Genomic DNA, 21,165 nt, shown 5'->3' on the forward strand with positions numbered 1-21,165 from the left:
GCGGCCCCCCGGCACCTTGGCCTCGTCCTTGTCGCACACCGGGTGGACGGTGGTGGCAGCGGCGGCGGCAGGCGCCGGGAGCCAGCGCTGGAGGCGGCGGGAAGCTGGAGCTCATTGCCCATCTTGGTGCTGACCTCCAAGGAGCGGGTGGTGAACCGCAGGGCTGCGGGGCTGAGGATGGGAGCCGGGGCCAGTGCCGAGGAGAAGCATTCCCGAGAGCTGGAGAAGAAGCTCAAGGAAGACGCTGAAAAGGACGCCAGGACTGTCAAGCTGCTGCTGCTGGGTAAGGGGGAAACAATACCCTGGGGGACATACCCGTCCTTTGTGCGTCTCACCCTAAGAGCCCACCCAATGCAGCCCTGAAACCTACCAGTGCCCCTCAACCCAACCAGCACACCCCCACAGCTGCCCCTGAACCCAACCAGCCAATCCAACATTCTCCTGACCTCCAAATGGACCCCCAAACCCAAGCAGCCCACCCTCACCGTTCATTCAACATTCTCCTGACTCACCCAGGACCCTTAAAACCAAGCAGCCCACTCCAACATCACCACCATTCCCAGCAGCCCTAAACCAAACCTCCCCATCTCAAGAGCCCATCCAGTTTTTCCCTGTTGCCTCCTGCACCTTTAAACCAAATCAGCACAACCCAGGAGTGTCCCCAACAGCCTCCCACTCCCAGGCACCCTTAAACCAACCAACACCTCCCCAATAAAACACCCCTAAATTTTCCGGACTCCACTCTAAACCCAACCAGCTCTACAGTCCCCAGGCCCCTGCTGCTAAGCAGACCTAAATCCAGTCAGTCCAGTCTAGCAGTCCTCTGACTCCCACAGCACCCCTAAAGCCAACCACTAAACTCCAAAAGCCCACCCAATGTTTTCCTCTCTCCCTCAGCATCCCTAAACCCAAACAGTCACCCCAACAGCCCCCCCATTCCCAGGATCCCCTAGACCAGCTCATCCCAACTTGCTCAACACCCCCTAGCAGGCACCCCAAACACAACAGACCATCTCAAAAAGATGAGACCCTGAGATCCTAAGGTCCTAAGATCCACCCTAAGATCCCTTGGCTTCCATATATCCCTGAATCCACCATCCCACCTATCATCCTCCAATTCCCAGGTCCCCCAACCCCAACCAACCCATGTTAAGAGCCTTCACTAACACTACCTTTCACTGCCCTAGCCTGTCAGCACCCCTGCCTTATCCTCCTAGGGATCCCCATGCAGCCCATACTACCATCCCATGTCTGTCCCTGAAGCCCCCTTGTGCTGTGTGTCCCTCCCAGTTCTTCCCAGTCCTCCAGTGGTGCCTGAGGATTGGGGTGCTGTCTATGTAGTGGGGCCGTGGGTGGCATCACTGTCCTCACAGCCTGGCCCAGGACACATCCCCCTGCACAGCCACAAGTTTGGGGCATTGGCTGGTGGGTGACAGGGTTGCAATGCCACCATGTCCCCAACCCCTCCCTTGGGTTACTGAGAGTGTCCCTGGCTGAGCCGCTTCAGATCCCATTAGACACAGTGGCTCAGCCTAGCCTTAATGCTACTGGCACCAGGCTGTTAATCCCGCTGCACACCCTGAGCCACGGACCTGGCAGAGCCAACAGTGCCCACAGCCATGTCAGGCACCAGTGACCAAGGTTCTCAGTGAGCCTGCGCAGGGGTCAGCTGGGAGTGCCCATAGCATGGGCACCACCTTGACCCATGTTTTGCCCCCTTAGGAGCAGGGGAGTCAGGGAAGAGCACAATCGTCAAGCAGATGAAGTAAGTGCCAAGGGGGGATCACTTGGTCGTGCCCGCCATGCAAAGTGTCTGTCCCACACCGTAGCCATGCAGTGCCCCATCCCACTGTGCCTGACTGTGCCCCATGCCATTGGCATGAGGTGCATCCATCATGTGGCTCAGCTCCATGGCACCCAGCTCAGCCCCATGCCTATGATCTTCCCTGGCCAGGATCATCCACCAAGATGGTTACTCGCTGGAGGAATGCCTGGAGTTCATTGCCATCATTTACAGCAACACACTCCAGTCCATGCTGGCCATTGTACGGGCCATGACCACCCTCAGCATCCAGTACGGGGACACGGCTCGCCAGGTGAGGAGCATTCCATGTTGGGCAGAGGTTCCTGCATTCCATGTTGGGCAGGGGTTCCCCCCAGGCCCCACTGAACCCCTCTCCCTCACAGGACGATGCCCGTAAGCTGCTGCACCTCTCGGACACCATTGAGGAGGGGACCATGCCTAAGGAGATGTCAGAAATCATTGGACGGCTCTGGAAGGACCCGGGCATCCAAGCCTGCTTTGACCGCGCCTCCGAGTACCAGCTCAATGACTCTGCGGGCTAGTATGTGGGGTGGGCAGTGTGGGTGGGGGAGGCATGAGGGAGGTTCTAACCCGTGTCTCATGCCCACCACGTGCCCGTCCAGCTACCTGTCAGATCTGGAGCGCCTGGTGACCCCCGGCTACGTCCCCACAGAGCAGGACGTGCTGCGTTCCCGCGTCAAGACAACTGGCATCATTGAGACCCAGTTCTCCTTCAAAGACCTTAACTTCAGGTGGGGCCAGGCTCCCAGTGAGAGCTGGTGCCAGGGGGTGGGCAGGGAGAGGGAGGTGCTGACCGTCCCTTGTCCTGCCCAGGATGTTTGACGTGGGTGGACAGCGCTCAGAGAGGAAGAAGTGGATCCACTGCTTTGAGGGTGTGACCTGCATCATCTTCATCGCGGCTCTCAGTGCCTACGACATGGTCCTGGTGGAGGATGATGAAGTGGTGAGGAACGCTCACCACCTCACACCCTATTCTGCTTTGTCCCTGTCATGACTTGGGTGTCACCACGGGGCTGTGTCCTTCCACAGAACCGCATGCATGAGAGCCTGCACCTCTTCAACAGCATCTGCAACCACCGCTACTTTGCCACCACCTCCATCGTCCTCTTCCTCAACAAGAAGGACGTCTTTCTGGAGAAGATCAAGAAGGCCCATCTCAGCATCTGCTTCCCTGACTATGACGGTGAGTGTGGCAGTGGCTGGTGGTGGTGAGGTGCAGCTGGAGGGTTGGGTGCCACCACCCCCGCAGGAGTCCCCCACCAGGTGTCCTCAGCACCCCATGCAAGTGGTGCCACATGAGCCTTGTGGAGGGAGCATGCAAGGTTTACCCACCCGGGGGAGCACTGGGTAATTCTGGGCTGGCACTCTGGTGGGGGACACCAGCCCGGGAAGGGGTCCCGCTCACTGCCACACCACCAGGTCCCAACACCTATGACGATGCGGGCAACTACATCAAGCTGCAGTTCCTGGAGCTGAACATGCGGCGGGATGTGAAGGAGATCTACTCGCACATGACCTGCGCCACCGATACCGAGAACGTCAAGTTCGTCTTCGACGCCGTGACTGACATCATCATCAAGGAGAACCTCAAGGACTGCGGGCTGTTCTGAGCCCCAGCCAAGCACCCCCTCCCCTGGGGCCTAGCCCCACTGCTGACCCCATCCCACCTCCACAACCATCTCTGCTTGCCCCAAACCCCTGGGATTTGACCGGCTCAGCTCCAAAGCCACCCCTGGTGAAGAGGGGAGGGGAGGGGAGGGGAGGGGAGGGGAGGGGAGGGGAGGGGAGGGGAGGGGAGGGGAGGGGAGGGGAGGGGAGGGGAGGGGCACAATCTCACTCCCCCTCCCCACCAACTCTCCCACCAGTCAGTACTGTGGGGCCCCCAGTTCTGTTGGGGGTCTCTGGGGCTCCAGGTCCTGGGGGTACCTGGATGACCCTGGATACTACAGGGCGCTGGATACTTTCAGGTGCTGCAGGTCCCTGAGTAACCCTTGGAGCTGTGAGGTATGGGGGTTCCCTTGGGTGCTGAGGGCCATGAGTACCCCTTGGACCAGAGGGGTGTTTGGGGGTCCTGGGTGTCCCTAGATATTTGAGGGATCCTGGGGTCCCCGGGTTCCCTTTAAAGCTGAGAGGTGATGGGGGTTCCCAGATGACCCTTGGCACTGGGGAGGCTGGGGGGTTTTGGGTACCCCTTGGAGCTGAGGGGTGTTAGGGGTTCCCTTGGGTGCTGGGGGGGTCCCAGGTGCCCTCTGAAGTTCTGGGTGCTGGGGTGATCCCTCAAGTTCTGCTGGGTGTCCATGAGTGCCCCCTGGAACTGCGGGTGCTGGGAGTCTCCAGGAACCCCTTGGAGCTGGGGGTCCTTTGGGTGTGGGGTGTCCATGGATGATCCCTGGGGCTGGGGGTTCCTGTGGGCTGCTGGGTGCAAGGGGTGCTACAACTCCCTCTGGGCTACAGATCATTGGGTGTTCCTGGGTACTGGGTGTCCCAAGGGACTGTGTGATACTGGGGCTCCCTTGGTGCCACTATGCCACCGCTGCAGAGACAGGAGGTAGTCATGTGTTTGTTCCCTCACCACCCCACAGCCCCTCAGGGTAGGGTTTAGCCCTGCAGCAGCATCCCAGCTACACCCCGAAGGGTCCTACCATTGCCCTTACCTCCCACGACCACAGGCTTCTCCCGATCCCAGGGGATGCCAACCCACCCTGTGTCCCTCTCCCACCCCCAGGGACCACCCCAGGCCTCCCACAGAGGTGAAGCCCCCCTGCCCACTCCCATGTCACACAGGGCGTTTCAGTATATATAATGTTTCTCTTTTTTTTTTTTCCTTTCTACATTTTATTATTTCAAACCATGTGAACAATTGAGTAAAACATCCTGTGGGAAAAGCGAGGCCGCAGGCACCTGCTGAAGGGTCCCCCTGGGCTAGGGGGGACAGCGGGGGCCGCTCTGTACAGCGGGCTCTCCTCGCCCTACGCAACAGCTAGCCCTAAAAACTAGGCTTAGAAAGAGGGGGGGATAGAGGCAGTGGGCAGCACCCCCTGCCCACCCTCCTGCCTGAGCTGCCCGACAGATGGGGGCAGCGAGGCGGGGTGGGGTGCAGACCCTCCCCCCCAAAGGCACACGGTTGGGGGGTGGGCTGGCCATGGAGGATGCCACCACCATGTAGCACTTGATGCTTTTAAATAGTTTGGTAAAAAGGTTTCTTTAAAAAGTAACCTGTGCCCAACCGGTGTGGTGTGGTTTTTTTTGCATGGTGTTGGGTTTGGTTTTGTTGTTTTTTCTTTTTTTTTTTTTTTTCCTTTTTTTCTTTCTTCTTTCTTTTCTGGTTTACTAAAAGGAATGTCATCCATGGTGTTTGTGGCTGGGTGGACATCCCCGAGGGGATCCTGTGCCTCCCATGCCAGCAACACTTGCAATGTAAACAGTGAGAGCCCCAGGGCTCGGAGTGAATGAAATGGGGGCTGGAACGGTTCAAGGGGGTACAAACCAAGATTAAAACCTTGTCTTCCCTGGAAGGGCAATGCCGGCGAGGAGGAGGACAATGGTGGGGGGCAAACACGTGCAGCAGGGGGTACATGGGCCCTGCCACCGTGCTGGCACTCATAAAGTCTCTTTATGTGGTGGGCAGAGGAATGAATCCAAAGAGAAGCAGGAGTGGGAGATGGCGTAGTCCTTCCTTTGCAGCTCCTAGGAGAGAGAGGTCGTGAGCAGGGGAGGATCTGGGGACAGGGCATTGTCCCATGCCCTGCCCATTCCTGGAGGATGGTCCATGACCACCCAAATTAAGGAGCCACCACTGAGACCACCACCCACCTGGGCAGTGCCGCCCTCAGAAGAGACCACAGTCCTTCAGGTTGTTTTTGATGATGACGTCGGTGACGGCATCAAAGACAAACTGCACGTTCTTGGTGTCCGTGGCACAGGTGAAGTGGGTGTAGATCTCCTTGGTGTCCTTCCGCTTGTTCAGGTCCTCAAACTTGCTCTGGATGTAGCTGGCTGCCTCATCATACTTGTTGGCCCCTGGGATAGAAGAGAGACTGGGCTGCCCCACAGTTCCCCAGAGCCACCAAAGGGTTTGGGCTTGGCTTGGCCCCCCACAGCCACAGAGCTGTTGCCAAACTGAGGCTCCAGAGGCAGAATGAGCCTCAGACAACCCCCCTCAGGGCAGCTGCCCCTTGTGTTGTGTCCCCCCACATCTTCTCCCATGTCCTGGGGCACCCCAAACACCACCACACCCCACTTGCTGCCCCAACCCACTGCTTCTCAGGCACAGGGGAGCCAGCATCTCTGTCCCCAGCACCTCCTGCTGCCCTGCCTGGGGCAAGGCAGCACCCACTGCCCCTGCCAGGAGGGCAGGGGGCATGAGGGTCCCAGTGGTACCTGTGTACTCGGGGAAGCAGATGGTGAGGGAGCTGTGCACGATCTTCTCCTCAAAGAGGTCCTTCTTGTTGAGGAAGAGGATGATGGATGTGTCTGTGAACCACTTGTTATTGCAGATGCTGTCAAACAGCTTCATGCTTTCATGCATCCGGTTCTGGCAGGGAAGATGGCAGCATGAGCCAGGCAGAAACCCCCAGGCAGCACCCACCCCACTGCTCACCCAACTGCCACCCCCCATGCTCCTGCCTGCTGGGCAGGGGATGCCACTGGCCCTGCGAGGCTTGGGCCACACTGGCCAGGGCACTGGTGGCCACCAGAGAGGCTGCTCTCCCAGCCACCCACAGAGGGGATGGCTCACCGCACTGGTTCCATCCCCATGACTCACCATCTCCTCATCTTCAGCCAGCACCAGGTCATAGGCACTCAGGGCCACGCAGAAAATGATGGCTGTCACCCCCTCGAAGCAGTGGATCCACTTCTTCCGTTCCGAGCGCTGGCCACCCACATCGAACATCCTGCAGCAGGGGGGTGATGCAGGCACCCAGCATCACCTGGATGGCAGCTCCCAGCCCCACCACCCTCACCCCGTGCCCAGTTTCAGTGTCCCCAGCTGCCCAGAGCAAGGTGCCTCTGCCCCAGGGATTTTGCCAGTACTGAGGATCTGCCCCAGCTCTTGCTGCCAGGACAGTGTCCAGGCTCGCTTCACAGCTGAAGCAAATCCCTGATGTGAGCTGGGGAAGGATGAGGCCCAGGCCACCTTTCCCAGGGGGTGTCAGTGTCATGTTCCCCAGAGACCTGCTCCAGAGCAGGCACAGCAGGGCTTTGCCTGAGACCTTGGACCAAGGGGAGCCAAGTCACGGTGGGCTCAGCACGATTGTGGCAGCAGCAGGGCTCAGGGATGATCCCGATGCACTGTGTGCCTCTCCTGTCACGGGCAGCAGAGGATGCCCTGCCTCCCTGGAGAAGAGCCCAGCAGTAGCATTCCACTTCCACTGCCATGCCCACTGTCTGGTGGGAAGGCTTCCCCATTGGGACACACTGCATTGCCCCCAGACCACCCCCACCGCCACCTCCAAAGTGCTGCCCTGGTAATGTGCAACCAAGTGTCTCCCTTCCACCAGGGTGGCATCGGGGCTCCTGCAAGCCCCCTGCATTCAGAGAGGACCCCAGCAGATCTTTCTAACATCAGCTCTGTTGCCATGGGACTAAATCCCCTGGGGATGTGCACAATGGCAGCTTTTTGCCTCTGAAACTGGTGCCCTGATTACTTCCCCGTGGGTTTTCAGTGGAAAGCAACCACGGGGTGCAAGCATCGCTGCCACTGATCCCAAGAGCCTGACCCCAAGAGCCCAGCCCCCGCCCAGCGCCCTTCCTGCGGCGGAAGCAGCGTCACAGCAGCGGGAGGAGGGATGCCTTCCCCCTCCCCTCCTCGCCAGAGCCTGGATCCGCCCCCAGGCTGAGCTCTGTGAAGTGTTTCTGAGGCTGTTCCAGCAATTTCAGTGGTTTCCGCTCTCTGAGGCAGCAGTTCCCGCCATGAGCAAACCAGGAGGTGGAGGGAACTGAGTGCATGCAGTGTGCACCCACGGTCCATCCCAGCATGGGGAGGAAGGGGTTTTTTTGCTTTCAAAAAGGCAAAGGGGCAAGAGGTCAGACATACTTGAAGTGCAGGTCCTTAAAGGTGAAGTGAGTCTCTACGATACCCGTGGTCTTCACCCTGGTGCGTAGCACATCCTGCTGGGTGGGGATGTAGTCGGCACGGGCTATCCTCTCCAGGTCGTTCAGGTAGCTGGGGACAAAGAGGAAAGATGCTGTGGGATCTGGACCGTGGGGCATGACCCACTCAGATCCCATGGGACATCCCCACATTGGCCCAGAGTCCCCTGTCCATCTCCCAGCCTTGTTCGGTTGGGGGGGGCAGTGCCAAGCCGGGATGCAGAGCAGAGGCCCCCATGTGCATCCTGGGTTCACTCCGTGTCCCTGCCAGACACAGGCAGGGCAAGACACCAGTGGCCAGGGTGACAAGGGACACAGAGGACCAAGGGACTGGGGGCAGTGTGCTGGCACTGGGAGCCAGGCAGAGGATGCAGCCAGGGCTGGGGGCTCACCCTGTTTCCCAGGCCGTTTGCACAGGGGGGAAATGGCAAAAGGAAAATATTCAGTGCTATGGCAACCAGCTGCAGCGCCGGCGGAAACAATCGATGGCGCCATGCCATTTATAGTCAACAACACAAAGGGACGGCATCCTGGGAGGAAGCAGGAGGCGGGAGGCCAGAGAGACAGGGAGCAGCGCCGTGGGGGGCTGCAGGCGTCCCAAGCCCCCCCAGGGAGCATCGCCTCCCTGCTGCCCGCAGAGTCCCGGCAGAGGTGGTGGCTGGGTCCCCAGTGTGCAACACCCACCAGGACTGATGAGGGCTGCCGGGGGGGATCAAGGCGGGTTTTGATTTCTCCAGCTCACATTGCTTTAATTGGGTTACTACAAACGGGCTCCTTTAAGCAAATTAGGCTTGTCTTAATTAAGGCATTTGTGGCCCTGTAATCTGGTGAAAGCCAGATTACGGTCCGCGAGGCCATAGGGATCCTTGGCTCCGACTGCAGCACGGCCACTCGCCAGCTCCTGGGAAACCCTGCAGCATGTCAGGGCAAGGCCAGAGCTGGAGGTGCCCCAGGAGCCTGCTGTGGGTGTGAGGGTGGGGGACCTGCACGTTACTGCTGCAGAGCAGCTCAAAAACAGCCGGAAACACACATGGCCTCCGGCTGACAAAAAACAGGAAACGCCACAGCAGGGCCCTGTGCAGCACTACAGGCTCTTGGACATTGCATCAAGCCCCGGGGTGCTGGTGAGCACCACCCTGGCACCCCAAACTCCTGGAACCCCAAGAGGCAGAGGAGGAACAGGATGGGGGCTGCTGTGCTGCAGAGGGCTGGGGCACAGGTGGGCCGTGTGCTGGGCACGGCACGGGGTTCCTCATTCCCAAGCTGACCTGTTCCAGCAGCACTGTGGGCACATCATCCCTGTGAGACGGGCAAGAGATTGGCCATTGTGCAGGCATCTCCACAGGGCTGGAAAAAGGCTGGAGCAACAGCTTGAAGGTGCTCCTAATTAATGGTTGTCCAACCTCCCACCATGTGCTAAACGCTCCAGTGATGGCACTGACAGCGACAGGCACTTGGCAGACACTGTGCAGATACACCTGCTCCCAGTGTGTGTATGAACTCTCTGGCACCTGCTGGGTATCCTGTGCTCCCAAACCAGCACCCACTGCCAGGGAAATGCCAGTGCTGGCTGCAAAGTGATGGGGCTGAGCAGACAGGGGCTGGGGAAGGCGGGTGTGTGCCCATCAGGAGGAAGTGAAAGCTGTGTGTACTGGGGGAAAGAGCTGACAGGAGCGTCTCCAGGTTTGGTGCTTGCCAGGAGGGTTCCTGCAGTCTCTTCCCCATAGTGACCTCAGCTGTGTTGCTCTCTCCAGCAATGGTACATTAGGCAGATTATTTATTAATCTCTTCAAGGATAAACCCAACCAGCTGCAGCAATTTATCTACCTAAACACCAATTTGCTGGATAATGCACAAGTGTAATGTGAAGTTTTTCTGTATAAAAACAGTTAAAAGAAAAGCCTCTTGAGCATCCTACTCATCCTCTTCAGACCTATGTGTCCCCAGGGCTTTCCTTGGGGCCCATGAAGGGTGATGAAGATGGGCAGGACCCTGGCTGTGCTCATGAGTGGGGAGCCAGTGGAGAGCACCTCCTGGGGAAAGGCAGTGGGGACAGAGCAGTGGCAGCAGAGGGATACCCCAGTGCCCCCCCTCCCAGGGTACACAGCACCCTGCCAGAGAAGGAAACAGCTTTTGAAACATCCGCCTTCCCAGTTCCGCTCCGGCTCAGCCCCAGCACCATGTGGGAAGCAGCAGCACCAGCTCCTAAGCCTGGTGACAGTGAACAGCAGCCCTTGGGGGGATTTTCTCCTGCTTGATAAAAGCACTGTGGCTCACAGGGCTCAGTTGAGGCAGAGGAGGGGGTACTCACTAGGCAGCAGAGTCGTTCAGCTGGTACTCTCGGGAGCGGTTGAAACAAGCCTGGACCCCGTTGTCAGCCCACAGTCTCCGGATGACATTGGCCAGGTCCTCTGGCATGATGCCCTGCTCCTCAGCAGTGGAGGAGAGTGCGAACAGCTGCCGAGCATCATCCTGCAGGGGTAAAACAGCTTGAGCACTGGTACAGACTTATCGAAACTCACTCTGCCCCAAAGGACCTGAGGGCAGCCCAGCAGGGAACAGCAGGGCTTGGGCTGAGCCACCTTAAATCCTAGTCCCCTGCCAGGCATAGTGGGAGCAGGAGGGCACCCACCGCTCTGGAGGAGTCTCCAAAGTCAATCTGCAGGTTCCCCATCGCCTTGATGATAGCCATAATGGACTGGATGGTGTTGCTGTAGACCACAGCTTTGTACTGCCGGCACTCCTCCTCTGAGTAGCCATCCTCATGGATGATCCTGGGGCAGGGAAGAGACACAGGTAAGGTCAGCCCTTTGTGGGGGTACCCCAGGATGCTGCTCCCCACCCATGCTCTGTGGCAACACTGATGGGGAGCTTTCCCTGTCAGCCACTGGTTTTGGAGCCTGTGGCCAAGGCCTGAGCAGTGTCAGCCACAGTGACAGTGCAGGGACCACTCACTTCATCTGTTTGACGATGGTGCTCTTCCCAGACTCACCAGCACCTGTGGAGAAATGAGAAGGGATGAGGTCCTGTCCAAAGCCAGGAACCCCCACCCTACTGGGACATCCTCCAGCCCAGTGGGAATGCAGCAGGTGCTTCAGCCATTGGAGAAGCAGCATTAACCAGAGAAGATGACTGGATGTACACTGGAAAAGTCAGGATCAAGACGGAGGGAACAGAAGGAGAGCCTGGGGGGCCCTGGCAATAGTTCCCAAGGGAAGAAATGACACCTGCTCTGGGCCAGGAAAACGGCATCAACACACTAGCATTTTCCCCACAGCTGACTGGCAATCCTTGCTTTGGCTGAACTTGGGGACTCCCCACGACCAGGGGGCCAAGCTCTGTCCATCACCTGCCATGCCATCTCCAGGCAGAACCTGAGATGCCACATCCCTCATCCCCTCTGTGCTGGAGAACAATGGAGCACCAGCCTCACTGCATATCCACAGCTGGAGGCAGCAGCAGCCAGGATGCAAGGATACTTATGCCACAAGGTACAGGCAGGGAACTTGGAATAAGTTGCCACCTCCACCAGCCAACTCAAGCGATCCCAGCGGGCTCAGCCGCCCCCGGGTTGGTTCTTAAATAGCAGGCACTTCCCAGCCTGCCGGGTCCTGTGCCCCAGCCTGCCGCGGAGGCGGCTGCCAGCAGGGAAAGCCGATGGCTTTTGGGGTTGTTTTGTTTTTCAGCATCCAAACGCAGGGTTCCATGAGTTCAGCGAGACAGCCGGGGTGCCTAAGGTTCTCCTTCCCCCACCCTGTCCCCCCTAGGGATGTCACCCCACGCAGGTGGTGTGCAGCTTGGCCCAGCCCTCCCTCCACAGGCTGGGAGCAGGGAAGAAGCAAAGTCACCCTGGCTGCAAAAAAGGGGAAGCTGAAAGGGGAAGCTGAAAGAAAGGGGCATGTCCCTTGTCCCCTCTCTGTGCAGGCAGTGTCACAAGATGGATGAGTGCCTGGCTCGTCTTGCCCTAGGACCCCCAGCAGGATGAGGCCCCTTTGGCTGGGGACCAGTGTGGTCCCTGCCTCCGGGTACAAATCCCAGACAATCTCCCAAGCCAAGTCCACCCCTGTGTCCTCTAACAGCCCTTTTTGCAGGTCCCCCAATGCTGCCCTTGACCATGGAGCTGCCTTTACAGGGGGCCCCAAGCAGGCCTAGGCCAGCATGGCCGCAGAGGAGGCAGAGATTATAGAGGAGGTTAAAAAAATTAGAAAACAAAAAAAGCAGATTATGCTAAAATTAACTGGGAAAAACAGGGCCCATCGTGCCAGCTGAGACATGGCAGCAGGGAACAAACTCCTTCTACGCATGTCCCTGGCCTGGACACCACCCAGGTGACAGGGCATGCACCCCCAGGGACATCACTGTGGGCAGTGCTGAGGGCATGGAGTGCCGTGACGCTGGGGCCATACTGAGGCTATAGAGACCCTGTATTTATCACTCAAGCACCCTACTCCAGGGTTCCCATGCCATATGTGCCAAGGGAAGGGCTCTGCTCCCTGAGCAGAGGTCACTGTTCAGCACAGCAGGGGCTCCCTGGCACTGCCAACCCATCCTCCCCCAGCACCCTCAGGATGCTGACGCGGCGCAGCCCAGCCAGCACTTGTGGTCAGTGCTGGCAACTCCTGCCTGGAGCAGGGGGGAAGGACTCAGCATAGCCCTTCATTTTTCCCATTAAATACCTCTGGTTCCTAACACCATGCCGTACTGCCGGGTCCAGTGGCCAGAGCCAGCAGCATTCACCCAATCCTTTCTCAGCGGGTGCCTGGACAGGGAAACTGTGGCATGTGGCAAGCAATAACCTGGCTTATCAGTATCTCTGAGGTGAGGTGCCAGACAGCTGTCCACGGCTCCTCCTCTCTCTGACCCTGCCTGACATTTTCTTCCTGCCAGGAGGGAACAACCCCACCAGGGCCTCCTGCCTTCTCCCGGCAGGGTGACAGTCACAGGGTGACCATCACCGAGGCTGGCTATTTCCTTGCAAACTTCCTCCACATCTCCCAGCTCCTTCCCCGCTCCCTGAGGAAGGCAGCCATGTTCCAAGTCAGCACCTCTGCCTCCCACCAGGCAGATGATGCACAGCACAACAGATTGTACACTTGCAGTGAGCAGGAATTTGGATCTGAATTAACGGCCCCCCTCCCCACTGGAGGGACCCTCCCCAGCCCCCTCGATGAGTGCAGCGGAGGGGAAGGGTTTCCAATCCCCGGAAAACCCCAGCTGCCGCCCATTCAGCCCCAAAACAATTCCTGGGCTGGATGCCAACCGCCAGCTTCCACCTTCCAGCCCAGCCCAGGCAGGACAAGGCAGTGTCAGAGTGTCAGAGGAGCTCTGGACTCCTGCGCCAGCATCGGCATTGGCTGGGGGGATGGAAACCCCCCCACTAGCATGGGCTGACCCCACGGCTGTGCTTCCTCCAGCCCTGCCTCTCTGCAGGCAGTGCTTGTTCCCAGGGCAGCGCCTGGCAAAAACAGGAGGAGAACTCTCTCTCTCGAACTCATTTCCTCCTTTTTTTTTGTTAAAAATAATCTTCAAAAATTTAAAATAAGCAAGCAGCTGCCTGGCTCCAGAACTCCCTGCTAATCCACTGGCAAAAACTTTATTGAGCCAACATATATATTTTGCAGCCCATGATTTATGACGCTTTCTCGGCAGCAGATATTTAGTGCACATAGTTCTGGGCAGCACATATGTAATCCCTGTACTTTAGGAGCTGGCCACAGGTTTCAGGATCTACCTCACCCTACATCACCGACAGGGGATTTTCCATTTTTCTGCACGGCACCATCCTTTCAAATATTCAGGCATAGATGGAAGCAATGCATAGCTGGAAAATTCTCATTATGGGGGAAAAGCTGAAATTCAATCCACCAGCAGGTCCAGAGCCATCCCCAGCACCAAGAGGCCCATCCCCTGCTGCTGTCCCGGCAAGCTTTCCCAGCCTGGCAAACAGCAGCTATTATTTGAGCGTGGATTTACAGATGGGTTTTAGTTCTGGGCAAACCCACCAGTCCCTTTCCCCACAAGACAGACAGACGGCAGGACAGAGGGACAGCTGCAGAGCTCACCCCCCTCAGCACCTGTGGGGTCCTCACTATCAAATGGGATGGACAAAGGGGTGTGTTAAAAGCAGAGTTACCCTAAAGACTCAAAAACTAATACCAAAAAGAGATTCCCCTCGACATTTTCCTTCCTACCCAAAATAGATGGAAAATTGCTGTAAAAATAATCACAATTTTAAAACCCCACAGTGACACAGGGAGTTTTTCCCAAGGGCCATCCCATTCCAGCACAGGGCTGGCCGCTTCCCAGAAGGAGCCATGTATCATTGGGTGGTGGAATGCCACGTCCTCAAGCAGGACCTCAAAAAATTGGGGGGTGCAGACCCCCTGTCCAAGCCAGCTGATAGAAAAACAAACCCTTCCCCCCCAAATAAAATAAATAAATTGGCACCACAAAGGATGTTCAGGGCATACAGGGAGAAGGTGGGTGGGCTAGAGATGGTTTCCCAGGGGGAGCACCCCCTGTGCCAACAAGGGCCACCGGTGTTCGCAAGCTGGACAAAACTATCCTTGTGCCGGGCTTTTTCCAGGAATCCTGAAACTTTCCTGCTCTGTTTCTGCCCCTGCCATGGCCAGAGTGGTCCCTCTCCCCCCACACCACTGCTACCATGTGTCTCCAGGCCTGGGTGCCATTATTCCGTGCATCCTGCCCTGACAGGATGGGCCCTCACCCTCTGGCACAGCCGGGATGCTGCCAGCACCCGAATGCCCCCGGCGAGGTTTTCCACCAGCAGGATGGAGAATTACTCAGCTCCCCCAGCTCCTGTGATTCAAGCAGTCTCCGGCCCGGAAACGCACGCTCCGGCCTGGAGCAGGAAACCCAGTGGCTGTGGAAAGGCCAGGCCAGGCCTGGCTACAGCAACAGCACTTGGGGACACTGTGATCCCAGCCCTGGGTAGGCTCAGACCATGGGACACCTTCTTCCATAAAGCTACATATAGGTGAAGCAATATATATGTGTATATTTATATATGTGCTTTTTGATACATATAAATCAACGTATACATTGCTCCATGCAAAAAAGTAAGATGTATACACACACACACAAGCGTATATAAAACGTATTTCTAATGTACATCTGTAAAAATATATGTTAAACATATAAATATAAGCCTGCTGCTTCCCCTGGGCAAAGCCTAAGTGCTCATCTTGGAGCAGATGTCCAAGGGGCTTGCCAGCCCCTAGAACATCACGAGTGGGGCACTCTAGTGACCCATCCCATCCCAACCTACCCCAAGCCCATATACCAGCTGCACGGGGTTGGATGTCAGATCCCTCTGGATCCAACAACACTGAGTTCTTCCCTGGTCCCCCTCACTGTGACACCTCCTAGCCCATCACAAAAAACAGCACTGGGGCTCCCAGTGTCCCCACTGCAGGGAGGACCCAATCCCTCCAACAGCCAGGACTGAGGAAGGAGTGGGGACAGAAACAACCGACAAGACAGGATGAAGCACAGAAAAGCAGGCAGCTCACACTGAACCCAGGGCAGTGCTGGGGCCACGCAACCTCTGAAAGTCACAGCTGGTCCCTCCCTTCCTCTATTTTTATGCAAGAAAAAAAAAAAAAAAAAAAAAAAAAGAGCTGCTTCTGAGCCCTGCCCGGCCACTGTCACTGTCTGTCCCAGGCAGGATCTGGAACAGGCAGCTTCTACGTGACGTATCCTGGTGCCACCACACCAGCAAGAGCAGTGTCCTCATGCCAGAGTCTGCACCGAGAGCAAACCCCTCGGGATTAACATCATCAACCCACCAGCGCCTTCTCCACCTCTAACACAGCTGAGAAATCCTTTACTTTCCTAATCCTCCAAAGATAAGGAATAAAGGACTTGGAGCACCGCAATCCTTTGCCTGCTGCCAACCCTGCATCCTCCTGGAGCATCCCAGCTCCCACAGGCAAGGAGGTGGGTTGGGCAGAACACTGCTGCCCAGCAGAAACATCCAGTAACTGCAGGGCCTTGTGTCCTGGCGATGGCAAGGAGCTGACAGTGGCACCAAGAGGTGTTGGAAGTATGGGGCAGGTGCTCCAGGTGCTTTCAGGGGTCAGTGATGGCTCCTGGCCTCTCCCAGCACCAGCACTGTGGGAGACCACTGGTTTCCAGTGGCAGGGAGGGAGACGTTCTCTGTTTGGGGGGGAATTCCTTTGCCTGGGGGATATTGCTTCATTTGGGTCTTCTCCCCATCAGAGCTTCAAACTACCTGGCACACACTCATTTTGCCAGAGCAAACAGCAGAGGAAAACCCGCAGGCACCGACAGCAGGAGCGGTGCTGTGCCCACACCTGCAGAGCTGTGTGCCACTGGGGGGTCCTGGCTGCCCCCACGGCACTGACAGTGTGCCCATTCCCCAGCCACCATGGCAGAGGGAAGGCAAGAGGCAGCTCACGGCCACATACAGCGCACAGCACAGATCTAAGGCACCTGCAGCAGCCAGCCCCAAGCCTTCTCTGCTCCTACACTCCTGATGCCATCACCACATACTGAGACCGGTGCCTTCCGCTCACACCGTGCCCTGCCTGGCTACAGTGCCCCAGCTCCAAAGCTGGGCTGAGAAACACCATGAGTTGCCACCAAAAAACCATGCCAAGCTTGGAAGAGGCATCTCCTCTTGATGCCGTAGGTTGATGCAGCACAAAGGGTAAAGCTGTTTTTCTCTTTAATTTTTCCCTCCCTTTTTCTGGAGGAGGCAGGAGGGCTGCAGCCCCCATGGAGGACCCTGGAGCTCTGCCTTGCTGAGAATGACAAGGAGCTGTAGTGCTCACCAAAAAGCATGTGAAGCCTCAGGTCTCTTCAAAGCTTCCCCTGACCATGGGGGAAAAAAAATAAGCCATGTGAAGCAGCAGCCCCCAGGGGGACAGTGCTGCCCAGCCTGCCCAGCCGCTCTCTGCCGGCTTGGGAGAATTTTCCGGCCATGGCTCAGCTCGGAAATGGGCAGAACTGACCCAAGGCTCTAGTGCTGTTGACACCTGAACAGCTGCAAGGGGAAGAAAAAAAAATTTAAATGTACAAAAAGAGCCATTTTGCTCTATTTTTGGCTTTAGAAAGCAGCTGAGATCAGAAATGCCACTTGTAAACACTGGCCCCAGCCGAAGGGAGCGTGGACATCCTCTTCCTCCTGCCGCCACTTCAGGACAGAGCAAGACCCGGGACAGCATTGTCAGCCAGTCAGCCTACACCGTAATCCTCGTCACCCAGCGGGCCCACCGCTGCTCCTCAGTGATGCTCAGCACCGACAGGATGGGCCCTCCCTACCTGGGCACCCAGAGCTGACAGCACCAGGGTGATACTGCCTGGATGGTCCTGGACAGTGCCAGGAGCCTTCCGAGGCTGGAGATGCCAAACTCCCTCAGCCAGCTACATCCCCATTACTTCCCACCAGCCAGTGGGCTGAGAGCAGAGCTGGCAGCAAGGCCAGCACGGGAGCAGCTCATGGCAAAGAGCTACCACGTGCTTCTCCACCATCCCACAAATCCCACGGGGTTTCACTCCCCTCACTCTCCCCTCCACAGAAAAAAGCAGGGTAGCGAGTGTGCCCAACCATCAAGCTCCCCAGACAGCACAGAGCCCCTCCCAATATCTCCAGGATAGGTTTTGCTGCCAGCACTGCTCATGCCAAGGAAGAAAAAAATCAAAATAAAATAAAATGAAGAAAAGACGCACTCTGATAAAAGAGCGTTTTGAGGCGTTAATTACGTATTTCTCAAGGCAGGCAGGGGTTGAGCAAATAAAGGCCTGCCGGATTTCAGCGTGACTTCCTGCTGCTGGCAGCTTCCTCTGCAGACAGCAGATGAGCCCAAAGACATTTTCTGTCAGGGATCCCTCTGTCCCACTGCCCCATGGTGCCGTGGGAGCCTTGCACGCTCCCACCTCGCACCTGGAGTGAGGCCCTCCCTGGGAATTTTGTAAAGGGAATAAAAAGCCCCAACTGGGAGTCATTAAGAGAAATAATAAATTAAAATAATGAAGTGCTGCCTTGCCCTCAGGCACAGGGCAGGGCTGTGAACGCCCATGGGAGCATCACCAGGGTGCTTTGAAGAGTGCAAGCGGCCCATTATCAGTACCAGAATCGAGTGTCCGTAAGGCAAAGAGCCCGTGGGCTACGGGGGGCCCTGCCCATGGCATACAGTGGCGCAAGCCCCCCAAACCCCCACGGAGAGGGCAGGGTGATGGAGAGGCTCGAGCCTGTCCCAGTGCACCAGTGAGGAAGGCACGGGGCGGTGGGTGCCTGCCACCCCGTTACCTCCACCACAGCTCGAGGCCAGGGTAAGAGGAGCTCATGGAGGAGCCCAGGGACCCTCGGGACAGGGTGCCCGAGCTTGCAGAACCTTTGCTGGGGGTGGGGCATCCAGCAGGAAAGTGTGGATGCCCCCACTTTCATCCCAAAGAGATATGTCCAGAGTGGACACTGACAGGCTGGGGGGACAGTACCATAGTGGGGTGCCACTACTGAGGGGCACCCAGGGCTTGCTGTAGGGCCAGCACCCCCTACCAGGGGGATCCCCAAAGCCTGGAATGGGGCTGGCATCCTGCTCACAGAGGGGTGGGGAAAGACGCCCACTGTGGAGAGGATCCCCAGTGTCTGCTGTGGATACAGGGTTCCACTCCTGTGGGGAAACCCTGGGAGCTGGGATGGGGTCAACACCCCACTCCTGGGGGGAATCTTTGGGAGCTCTGATGGGGTCAACATCCCAGTCCGGGGAGACAGATACTGGGAGCTAGGATGGGGTCAACATCCCATTCCTGGGTGGGGGGAATCCGTGGGAGCTAGGATGAGATCAATAACCCCCTCCTGGAGGGAATCCCTGGGATCTCGGATTGAATCAACATCTCACTCCTGGGGGGGACGCCTGGGACCTGGGATGGGGTCAAAACCCGACTCCTGGGGGGAAATCCCAAGGCCTGCTGCCCCATCCATGGCGGGGGGAACCCGGACGCCTGGGGCGGGGCAGGCCCCCGTTCGCGGGGACATCCCCGGGGCCCGAGATGGAGCCCACAGCTCACGGTGGGGAGAACCCGAAGTGGGGATCCCCGGAGCGGGGCGGGGCGCTCGCAGCGCTGGTACCCAAGATCGCCCCGGGGCTGCGGGGGGCGGAGGCGGCGAGGCCGCCCGGTTCCGGCATCGCCGGGCCGAGCCGGGCGAAGGAGCCAAGATGGGGGGCCCGGGGGTGGGGCCCGGGGGTCTTACCCAGCAGCAGCAGTTTCACTTCCCGCGCCGCCTTCTCGCCGTCCTCCCGCAGGTTCTTGTCGATCATGCGAGAGCGCTCGGCGGCCGCCTTGTCCTCGGCGCTCACTGTGCAGCCCATGGCGGCGGCGGCGGCGGCTGCTGCGCGCGCCCGCGGCTCTGCCGGCCCGGCCCGGCCCGCCCCGACAGGCCCCGCCCCGCCCGGCCCCGCCCCGCGCGCCCCGGGGCGGGGCTAACGGGGCGGGGCTAACGGGGCGGGGCTAACGGGGCGGGGGCAATGGGGCGGGGCTAACGGGGCGGGGCCTCTCGCTGGCGGCGCGGGGGCCCTCAGGCGACTGCGGCGGGTAATGGCGGGGGAGGGGTGGGGGGACACACGGGCTGTGAGGGACAGGAAGGGAAAGAGACACCGAGTGTCCCGGGATAGAAATGCGGGTGGGACACGGTGTATCCCGGGACAGGCGGGCACCGGCTGCGGTGTGCCCCAGGACACACAAGGGGGGGGAGATGGAGTCCGGGTGTTGCATTTTGGGGTCCTTTGGGTGCAGAGCAGTGGGTGCAGCCCTGGGAACAGTGATTTGGGTGATGCTGTCTTTCAGGGCTACCTTCTGTGGAGACACGCTGTCACAGGGTGGTGGCTCAGAGCTTGGGCACCTCTCACTCCTCAGTGTCCCGTGTCCCCTGCCGCTGGAGGGAGCTCCTCGGCGGCTGCCGGGGCTGGGGGTGCCTGTGGCAAGGGATGGGGCAGGATGGGACTGGGCAGCATGGGACATCTCTAGGTCTCTCCCAGGACAGGGAGTCCCTCAGGCATTTGCCCCATCACCCAGCTCCCAGGGCTGCTCCCTGAGGAACTAGACCCCCACACGGTTTCGGGGGGGGCGGGGGTGGAACAGGTACACCCACTGACCCACGGGGCTGGCCCGTGCCCAGGTAGCCACCCTCACTCCCTGCTAACCCCACAGCAGCGCCTCGTGCCTGCCCAGGCCCTGCAGCCCCTCCACACACCCCCACTGGCACCAAGTGAGCAGGATGAGGGCAGCTTTTAACTCAGGGATGCTTTTAACTCAGGGATGCTTTTAACTCAGAATGCCAGGGAAAGGGATACAGCATCCCCCGTGGGGTCTGCAGGCCTGTGCCCGTGGGCCTGGTGTGGTGGGAGCAGGGCTGTTCCCGTGGGAGCGGGCTGCCGTGCTAATAAGGCTTCGCTAATGAGCTGGCACTGGGCCCAGACCTGGGGCCGGCGGAGGGGAGCAAGGGGCCAGGGCTGGTGGGGCTCAGCCCCACTCCATGCTGTGCCATGGGCGAGGGCTGGGGGGCTGGCCCCAAGGGCACTGGGGGGCACCCACTGCCCTGGCACCAGGCACAAGATGCCCCAGCGCCACTTCCCTGGAGCCCTGCTTCCAGAGCAGTCCCACTCCCCACAGATACTACTGCCATGGCACTTACTGGGCTTCCTGCACCCACATATCCCACTCCTCAGCAGTCTTACTCCCCAGGACCTTGCTCCCACATGTGTCCCATTGTCCTGGGGATCCTGCTCTCACAGGTGTCCTGCTCTGCAGGGATCCCACTCCCTCGGGGTCCTGTTTCCCTAGGGTTTAACTCCCGCAGGGGCCCTGCTCCCATGAGGGTGCCTTGCTCATCCATGTCCATGTATATGTGCTGTCCTGCTGTATGTCCATGCTGTCTGTCCTGCTGTTCATCCATGTACACTAACCCTGCACATCCGTGTCTGTATATCCCTGCTGTCCTCACGCACGTCTCTGCACCCATGTGGCACGTGTCCGTCTGTCTGTGCTGCCTCAGGATGCTGTGTGTCAGGTGCCAGCCTGCATGCCAGCACCTCACCCACCCCAGTAATGCCCGAGACCTGGGCACATTCACATCTTTATTCTCACCTCTGGCCTGCCGCCACCACCAGCACCACCCCCCGCCCCCAATAATTTACAAGTGTCAGGGGTGGCCCTGGGGCAGCCAGGCTGGTGACAGGAACAGCGGAGCCACACTGCGGCCG

General features: G+C 58.6%; 2 protein-coding genes across 2 annotated transcripts; one reads left to right on the forward strand and one right to left on the reverse strand.

Moving 5' to 3' along the window:
* The first annotated feature begins 177 nt into the window (after positions 1-177).
* GNAT1 (G protein subunit alpha transducin 1) lies at positions 178-3,521 on the forward strand. The gene is made up of 8 exons (XM_066195073.1): positions 178-283; positions 1,723-1,765; positions 1,955-2,096; positions 2,188-2,345; positions 2,428-2,556; positions 2,639-2,768; positions 2,855-3,008; positions 3,245-3,521. Exons 1-8 carry the CDS (start codon positions 178-180, stop codon positions 3,433-3,435), a joined length of 1,053 nt encoding a protein of 350 aa, XP_066051170.1. The 3' UTR covers positions 3,436-3,521.
* Positions 3,522-5,091: 1,570 nt separating this feature from the next.
* Positions 5,092-19,324, reverse strand: GNAI2 (G protein subunit alpha i2). The gene is made up of 9 exons (XM_066195148.1): positions 19,158-19,324; positions 10,874-10,916; positions 10,551-10,692; positions 10,230-10,390; positions 7,863-7,991; positions 6,591-6,720; positions 6,206-6,359; positions 5,639-5,845; positions 5,092-5,512 (listed from the first exon to the last, which is right to left on the reverse strand). Exons 1-8 carry the CDS (start codon positions 19,273-19,275, stop codon positions 5,655-5,657), a joined length of 1,068 nt encoding a protein of 355 aa, XP_066051245.1. The 5' UTR covers positions 19,276-19,324; the 3' UTR covers positions 5,092-5,512; positions 5,639-5,654.
* Between the last annotated feature and the right edge of the window lie 1,841 nt (positions 19,325-21,165).

This window comes from Chamaea fasciata, unplaced genomic scaffold (genome assembly GCF_029207755.1).
Source record: "Chamaea fasciata isolate MVZ Bird 193981 ecotype frontalis unplaced genomic scaffold, bChaFas1.0.hap1 SCAF_13, whole genome shotgun sequence".
NCBI classification, from domain to species: domain Eukaryota; kingdom Metazoa; phylum Chordata; class Aves; order Passeriformes; family Sylviidae; genus Chamaea; species Chamaea fasciata.

Bases quoted from the DNA above. Each gene is read 5' to 3' on its own strand.
- GNAI2 (XM_066195148.1), bottom strand. From the start codon at position 19,275: ATGGGCTGCACAGTGAGCGCCGAGGACAAGGCGGCCGCCGAGCGCTCT. The intron at 10,917-19,157 runs GTAAGACCCCCG...ATTTCTCCACAG, and splicing joins AGTGAAACTGCTGCTGCTGG to GTGCTGGTGAGTCTGGGAAG. The intron at 6,360-6,590 runs GTGAGTCATGGG...CTTCCCTGCCAG, and splicing joins TGGCTGAAGATGAGGAGATG to AACCGGATGCATGAAAGCAT.
- GNAT1 (XM_066195073.1), top strand. From the start codon at position 178: ATGGGAGCCGGGGCCAGTGCCGAGGAGAAGCATTCCCGAGAGCTGGAG. The intron at 2,557-2,638 runs GTGGGGCCAGGC...TGTCCTGCCCAG, and splicing joins TTCAAAGACCTTAACTTCAG to GATGTTTGACGTGGGTGGAC. The intron at 2,769-2,854 runs GTGAGGAACGCT...GTCCTTCCACAG, and splicing joins TGGTGGAGGATGATGAAGTG to AACCGCATGCATGAGAGCCT.